The sequence below is a fragment of the Procambarus clarkii genome, chromosome 64 (assembly GCF_040958095.1).
Source record: "Procambarus clarkii isolate CNS0578487 chromosome 64, FALCON_Pclarkii_2.0, whole genome shotgun sequence".
In the NCBI taxonomy this organism is placed as follows: Eukaryota; Metazoa; Arthropoda; class Malacostraca; order Decapoda; family Cambaridae; genus Procambarus; species Procambarus clarkii.
The window spans coordinates 7,718,359-7,726,507 of record NC_091213.1 but is presented as its reverse complement, the minus strand read 5'-3'; the positions used below and the strand labels follow the sequence as shown (position 1 = coordinate 7,726,507).

Below are 8,149 nucleotides of genomic sequence, written 5' to 3'. Positions count from 1 at the left end.
CACAGGTGTAAAATCGAGCAAAATGCAAAAGTCAACATCACTGGAAAGTCTTTTTCATGAAGCCTTCATTCAGTGAGTCCATGTGACACACTCACCCCGAGTCCTGGAGATCAAGTCCCTCAATGACTTAGTGTTATAAACACTCTAGTGATGGCTAGTAATGTTGTTATTATTATTACTTACAATAATAACCCGTTAGATGGCTTAAGCAAATTATAAAAGGATATTCATGGGGTATATATAAGAATTAAAAGGTAAAAAGGAAGCAGGCGGAGCCTTTACTTATGAATCAACACAAGGGACACACTATGGCCCTTGGGAAATGCTTTCCACCGTCGACATGAGCAAGAGAAAGTGAAATGGAAATGGGAAAAAACTTTCCCTCAAAGTAGATATGAGTCTCTACGTTAAGAGTAACTGGTTCCAGTCATTGGTTTGAGTGACTGGTTCGCAGTCGTTGGTTTGAGTGACTGGTTCGCAGTCGTTGGTTTGAGTGACTGGTTCGCAGTCGTTTGTTCGAGTGACTGGTTCGCAGTCGTTTGTTCGAGTGACTGGTTCGCAGTCGTTGGTTCGAGTGACTGGTTCGCAGTCGCTTGTTCGAGTGACTGGTTCGCAGTCGTTGGTTTGAGTGACTGGTTCGCAGTCGTTGGTTTGAGTGACTGGTTCGCAGTCGTTGGTTTGAGTGACTGGTTCGCAGTCGTTGGTTCGAGTGACTGGTTCGCAGTCGCTTGTTCGAGTGACTGGTTCGCAGTCGCTTGTTCGAGTGACTGGTTCGCAGTCGTTGGTTCGAGTGACTGGTTCGCAGTCGTTGGTTTGAGTGACTGGTTCGCAGTCGTTGGTTTGAGTGACTGGTTCGCAGTCGTTGGTTCGAGTGACTGGTTCGCAGTCGCTTGTTCGAGTGACTGGTTCGCAGTCGTTGGTTTGAGTGACTGGTTCGCAGTCGTTGGTTCGAGTGACTGGTTCGCAGTCGTTGGTTCGAGTGACTGGTTCGCAGTCGTTTGTTCGAGTGACTGGTTCGCAGTCGTTGGTTCGAGTGACTGGTTCGCAGTCGTTGGTTCGAGTGACTGGTTCGCAGTCGCTTGTTCGAGTGACTGGTTCGCAGTCGTTGGTTTGAGTGACTGGTTCGCAGTCATTGGTTTGAGTGACTGGTTCGCAGTCATTAGTTTGAGGGAATTGAACCAGAATGAGTGACTGGTTGACTGGATATCGAGTCTCTGGCGACGTTGATGAAGGTGTTGGTGATCTTAATCCCCGCACTGAAAGCTGTCTCAGAGCTCAGCGTCGCGGGCATGGAAGAGTCGACCCTTAAGAGAAGAAAATTAAATGGTATGAAACCGGTTATATAGAGAAATTAAACAAATAATATGCGTAGTATATTGTTTTTCTCTCTCTTTTGTTTTCTCTTCTCTCTCTCTCTCTCTCTCTCTCTCTCTCTCTCTCTCTCTCTCTCTCTCTCTCTCTCTCTCTCTCTCTCTCTCTCTCTCTCTCTCTCTCTCTCTCTCTCTCTCTCCTTTCATCTCTCGTTTTCCATAACTTTCTCCCTACCTCCCTTCTGTTCTCTCTCTCTCATTTTCTCCCTCACCACCGTTCTCTCTCCTGCATTCACTCATATTCTCTCTCCCTCTCTTCCATTCTTTCTTCAATTCTCTCTCCCTCTTTCCCATTCTCTTTCGCTTGATTCCTCCCTCACTGTCTCAGAACATTCAATATATTTACACAAGACACAACTACGACGTTAGTTTTACTATTGTTACATTCATGCAAAGTTGCAAGAACTTTGTCGTTACTTTGAGTGTAACGAACTTTTATTTGTTTATTAACCCATTTAGGCGCATCTGCATTCGTGCAGCTGCGCTACACTATGTGAAGGAGTACAGAGTTTGTTTAAAAAAACTAGCTACGTGATGCTAAAAACTTCCATCACACAGCACAGGATGCTCAGTCATACAGAGGCATGTGATAAGCATTGTACACTGGCAAACTATTGGTGCATTGTGAGGATATCATCATCAGTATGATGAACAGTTTAACATTATTACTCAACCCCACATTTCAGACTTCATGGGTGATCGGTGTATGTTGCAATAGGGTGCAATTCTACTTAAGGAGTGGCATGGGGGGGGTCGATCCTTATCTCCATTATGACACAAGACACATATAATCAGTAGTCACAATGGAAGGTTGTGTGGCGCTTAAGTTACTTGGTGATAAGGACGACAATATTGTAAAGCCTTCACGGTGCCGTCAGTCCCTCGACGACCTTCCAGACGGCTGGAGGGTCGTCTGCCTTCCAGCCTCAGACAGACGACCCTCCACACGGCTAGAGGGTCGTCTGCTTCCCTCCCCCCCCCCAGCCTCAGACAGTCACACAATGAGCGTATTCGAATACTCTGCTTCGATACCCTGGTCTTCTCTGCACGCCAGGAGCCACACACTTAGCCATCAGGCGCCCGGGTGGTTGTGTGTGTGTGTGTGTGTGTGTGTGTGTGTGTGTGTGTGTGTGTGTGTGTGTGTGTGTGTGTGTGTGTGTGTTCGCATCTAGTTGCACTTACCATGTTGCGTTTTCAGGGTTGAGCAACATGTCTCAACCTTAGCCTTTTCATATCCTGATCAGTTAATGCATTGGGGTCCTCACTCTCCCTTGCCTATTCCCTTTATTGGGTCTTGTTCAGGGTGTAAGAGAGAGAGTGTATCTCCTGTGTTTCGCTCTATTTTCTTTTGTAACTTGATATTGAATTTTCTCAACCAATTTTCTCTCATTCTCCTTCCAATTTTATTTTCCCAGAGGTGGTGATTATGAGTCCATTCAGTCTTTCATTGTAGAAGTTATTGTTAGTCAGGCTCTCAGTCAAGTCTTGTCGCATTTCTCCATACTTGCGTATATTTTAATGTTATGATTTCTCAAGTCTATATACTTCGTGCCCGAGCTGGAATTGGTTATTGCGTTCTGAAGGTCAATTAGTCTAGGTTCCTGACGATACACTTGATATCTTGCCTGTTATGGGACATGCTGCAAATATTGTCTTATTCCTTTGTTCCTCAGATATCATGTTTTGAGTCATAATCCTCATTGAACTTCCTCTTTCATTGGTTCTGGGAGCTACATCCATTTCTGGCCATACTGTCCCTGAGGTCTTCACTCTCTCTTACCTGTCCTCTTTATTGTCCTTTGAATAGGGCTAGAAAAGTATAGATCTTCCCATCCTCGTAGTCTCCCACAGTCATCTTCATTCCAATTTTCTATTATCAGCTTCGCATCATCCACATACATGGATACAGAAGACTATTTCATGTATCATGTTGCAGACACGTATCAGGAGGAGCAGGAACCCTCATGCCAGTCACTGTAGCTGAATGCAACTCAGATTTTTCTCACTGTTACCCATTGTTTCTGTACGAGCTTCTCCAGCACCTTGTAGAGATTACTTCTTAATGACCTCTCGTCATTATTCTTCTCTCTCCCTCCCTTTCTTGCATACAGGTAGTACCTTGGTTATCTTGCTTGCCTCTGGTAGAACACTGGGGAAGTTGGGGAACTCTAGCACAACCAGTTGCTCAACTCGTCCTCTTAAAAATAACGTCACTTTTGGCTCGTCTGCGGCGCGCTATGGCCAAATTTGGACGTAATTTGAAATGAAATCGACTCACGAAAGTGACGTACTGTTCCGTTTTCTGTTTGAGTCGTCCGGCTTACTCGGGAAGCTTAGAAAATTGAACTTTCCATTAAAGTTTTTCAAACCGTTTTGAAACTTTATGAGAATTTCCTGCCCACCTAACCTATCAGAGGACCCTTAACTTACTGTTGTTGAAGCAAAAAATCCCAAATTTATATTAATTTTTTTTTCATTTTCAAATTACGTCCATATTCGGCCATACGGGCAAACGGCCAAAAGCGACGTTCTTTTTAAGAGGACAGGTTGCTGCTACCGAGGGACATTTCTCTGTCTGAATGTTACTTTTGTTTTCGATTCAGATACCCGGAACAACCAAGTTGCAAGTAGCACGGGCTATGGGGAGCCCGGAGTGGACTTACCCGGCACAGGAGCGGGGCAAGTAGCACGGGCTATGGTGAGCCCGGAGTGGACTTACCCGGCACAGGAGCGGGGCTATATGCTGTCTCTCTGCGACCGCTCTAAGTCAATCTGGAATAATAGTACAATATTATTCCTCCTGGTTTTATTAAATTAAAGGAAGATCTTACGTAATATTATCATATAAAATCTAGTCTTGGGTGAGCAATATCAGTAAATAAAAATATAAAATTTCGCATTTTGGAAAACGTGTAATAAACATACGTCCACATCTTATATTCCGAGATTATATATATTATATCTTGGTGGCTCATCCCTGAGGGGGCTGCATCATATTGGTTTATACGCGGGGTCCATCCAGTGGGCCCTCTCTGGGGGCCCGCCTATCCACTCGGTCATCCCCTTCTCCAGACCTTGGCAGACGCCTAGCCTTTCGCTCCAGAATATATGTTTGTCCTCGTCTGAAGCAATGTTTTAAGGCACTACGGGCTCACCACAGCCCGTGCTACTTGGAACTTTGTTCCAGGTAGCGAATCTTTAACAACAACAACATGCAGCTGATGTTTACACGAACGATGGGTTTTATGTTTTATACAGTAGAGTAGGTTAGATAGACAGAAGGTTGATGTAGGCTTGTATAGGGGGATGTAGGGACAAAATATATGATTTGTGGTGAAGATTTGATGGCAGTACTCACCTAGAAGTACTCTCCTAGTTGTACTCTCCTAGTTGTACTCCGCTAGTTGAACTCACCCAGTTGTACTCACCCAGTTGTACCCACCCAGTTGTACTCACCCAGTTGTACTCACTCAGTTGTACTCACCCAGTTTTACCCACCTAGTCGAATTTCTCAAATTCAATGTTCACAATACGAGACAATACTTAAAAACCAGCTGGAAGCCAACCTGCTCATCACATGAAGGGTGAATGAGCAGGAATGGAATGGGAATGAGTCCCTCTTGTCAAACGAGGGACACTGAGAGCCTAGACCAGAGTCAAACGAGGGACACTGAGAGCCTAGACCCGAGTCAAACGAGGGACACTGAGAGCCTAGACCCGAGTCAAACGAGGGACACTGAGAGCCTAGACCCGAGTCAAACGAGGGACACTGAGAGCCTAGACCCGAGTCAAACGAGGGACACTGAGAGCCTAGACCCGAGTCAAACGAGGGACACTGAGAGCCTAGACCCGAGTCAAACGAGGGACACTGAGAGCCTAGACCCGAGTCAAACGAGGGACACTGAGAGCCTAGACCCGAGTCAAACGAGGGACACTGAGAGCCTAGACCCGAGTCAAACGAGGGACACTGAGAGCCTAGACCCGAGTCAAACGAGGGACACTGAGAGCCTAGATTCGAGTCAAACGAGGGACACTGAGAGCCTAGACCCGAGTCAAACGAGGGACACTGAGAGCCTAGACCCAAGTCAAACGAGGGACACTGAGGGCCTAGACCCGAGTCAAACGAGGGACACTGAGAGCCTAGACCCAAGTCAAACGAGGGACACTGAGGGCCTAGATCTGAGTCAAACGAGGGACACTGAGAGCCTAGACCCGAGTCAAACGAGGGACACTGAGAGCCTAGACCCGAGTCAAACGAGGGACACTGAGAGCCTAGACCCGAGTCAAACGAGGGACACTGAGAGCCTAGACCCGAGTCAAACGAGGGACACTGAGAGCCTAGACCCGAGTCAAACGAGGGACACTGAGAGCCTAGACCCGAGTCAAACGAGGGACACTGAGAGCCTAGACCCGAGTCGGAAGTTACCTCAGTACAGTGGTAAACAATGTGAATTACGTGGATACTTCACCGAGTTAAGAAACATAGAATGTTGTGTACTAGAAATGAGTCCATTTCTTTAAACGTTGAATGGTAGAACTACCTTCTCTTAGTCCTACACTTGAGGAGAACTCATTGATGAAATTTTGTTTTGTTTTCTTCTACAGGATTTTACTTTGAAACGTGAAATCATCAGTGAGAACCTTCCCAACTAGCTTTTTGATCCTTGTGCTTTATCACTATCATTTGTTGCAGTAGGGTTGATAAGAAGTATTTTGCTGTTGCATTTCAGCACACGTCATCCGTATCACCTGTCATGTTGCAGGTGAGGAGTCACAATAACGTGGCTGAAGTAGGTTGACCAGACCACACACTAGAAGGTGAAGGGACGACGACGTTTCGGTCCGTCCTGGACCATTCTCAAGTCGATAGTCAGAATAACGTGGCTGAAGTAGTTTGATCAGACCACACACTAGAAGGTGAAGGGACGACGACGTTTCGGTCCGTCCTGGACCATTCTCAAGTCGATTGTGACAATCGACTTGGTCAAACCTATCATGTTATCAACTCCGATGATTACATTACAGGATGATGATTACGATGATAAAAACAGAAACATCTAAGATGGTGACTATTGTTGCTACTGAACTTAGTGATCTGGCTATGAACAGTCCAATCTAATACAAGTGGGATCTCGCGGCTGTCGTCGCATTTATTCATGGTATATGGAATCTTTCTCTTTTTTAAACATTAAATATTGTCGCTATGCAAAATGAATTATTTTGCAGATTTTTATAATTCGACACAGTAATTAATCTGTAATTCAGTGCCGTAATTCACTGCCAGAAATTCATGTGATATATACTAAGGGCATTCATCTGTCTCACCAGCAGATGATGATGAAACAGACGAATACCGTAGTCTTATTAACAGCTTCTCCCCCGAATCAACCTACCCTGGCTTTGCGCCCTGGAGAGGCCACTCCAGACCAGCCCGACACCAGTGCCCAAGAGCCAGATTCACGAAAGCACTTACGTAAGCACTTACGAACCAATACATCTTCTCGCAATCTTTGGCGACTTTATTTCCAATTATTAAACAGTTAATGAGCTCCGAAGCGCCAGGAGGCTGCTTATAACAATAACAACTGATTGAATGGGAAGTTTTCATGCTTGTAAACTGTTTAATAAATGTAACCAAAGCCGTCAAAGATTGAGGAAAGATGTAAACGTTCGTAAGTGCTCGCGTAAGTGCTTTCGTGAATCTGGCCCCTAACTCCATAGTCTCCTGAGACTGATGGATGCCTACTACCTCTACAGCTCTTGTCCAAATCACCATCCAACAACCTTAAAAAATGAGGTTTCAATGAAACCTTTCTCATAGCGAAGTTGCCTGCCCTCGCTGGTGTTAAACATTTACTTGACACATCACACCAACTATACGAGCGCCAGGCCACTAGCACCGACTCCAGTACTTCATGCACTGGTCCTGTACCTCACGTCCTCCTGTACCTGTCCTCAGGTACAGGAGAGGTACCAGTCCTGAGATCGTACCAAGCTTAAGGGAGAGTGATGGCGTGGACAACCACTTAAGGTAAATTGGCTAATCCAATTTGGCCAAAGAGACCAATAGAAAGAACTCTCGCTCCGGACAAACACCTCAACTTACGTCTCAAACTGCCACCACAGAAGTAATATTATAAGCCACATTGTTCCAATTGGTTGTCAAGAAAAGGCCGGGGTCTGAATTGAGATTATAGTCTCAGACTTAATATCAACGAATGAGAGCAAGAACACTCATCTGGAGTTGCTAGACAAAGCCAGATTAATCCATTTGTTTTTAACTAGAAATAAATACAGCTTCCTCGAAGGATTACATTTATCCAGTGGTAGAAGTGGAACACGTGTGTGAGAGTGGATCTGGCCTCATCCACACGTGTATGAGAGTGGATCTGGCCTCATCCACACGTGTATGAGAGTGGATCTGGCCTCATCCACACGTGTGTGAGAGTGGATCTGGCCTCATCCACACGTGTGAGAGAGTGGATCTGGCCTCATCCACACGTGTGAGAGAGTGGATCTGGCCTCATCCACACGTGTGAGAGAGTGGATCTGGCCTCATCCACACGTGTGAGAGAGTGGATCTGGCCTCATCCACACGTGTGAGAGAGTGGATCTGGCCTCATCCACACGTGTATGAGAGTGGATCTGGCCTCATCCACAGCCAAGGAACTCTCCCTAACTAACATTTTATAACCTCTCACAAACATTACGTGACTGGTGACTTTGTGTGTGTGTGTGTGTGTGTGTGTGTGTGTGTGTGTGTGTGTGTGTGTGTGTGT

General features: G+C 45.7%; 2 protein-coding genes across 2 annotated transcripts; one reads left to right on the top strand and one right to left on the bottom strand.

Annotated features, from left to right (window-relative positions):
* Positions 1-402: 402 nt before the first annotated feature.
* On the bottom strand, positions 403-3,271 carry LOC138354685 (keratin-associated protein 9-3-like). Its single transcript, XM_069309044.1, has 2 exons — positions 3,151-3,271; positions 403-1,145 (listed from the first exon to the last, which is right to left on the bottom strand). Exons 1-2 carry the CDS (start codon positions 3,269-3,271, stop codon positions 403-405), a joined length of 864 nt encoding a protein of 287 aa, XP_069165145.1.
* A 1,708-nt stretch (positions 3,272-4,979) lies between these two features.
* Positions 4,980-5,891, top strand: LOC138354684 (protein PBMUCL2-like). The gene has a single exon (XM_069309043.1). The coding sequence runs from the start codon at positions 4,980-4,982 to the stop codon at positions 5,889-5,891; it is 912 nt and encodes a 303-aa protein (XP_069165144.1).
* Positions 5,892-8,149: the final 2,258 nt, after the last annotated feature.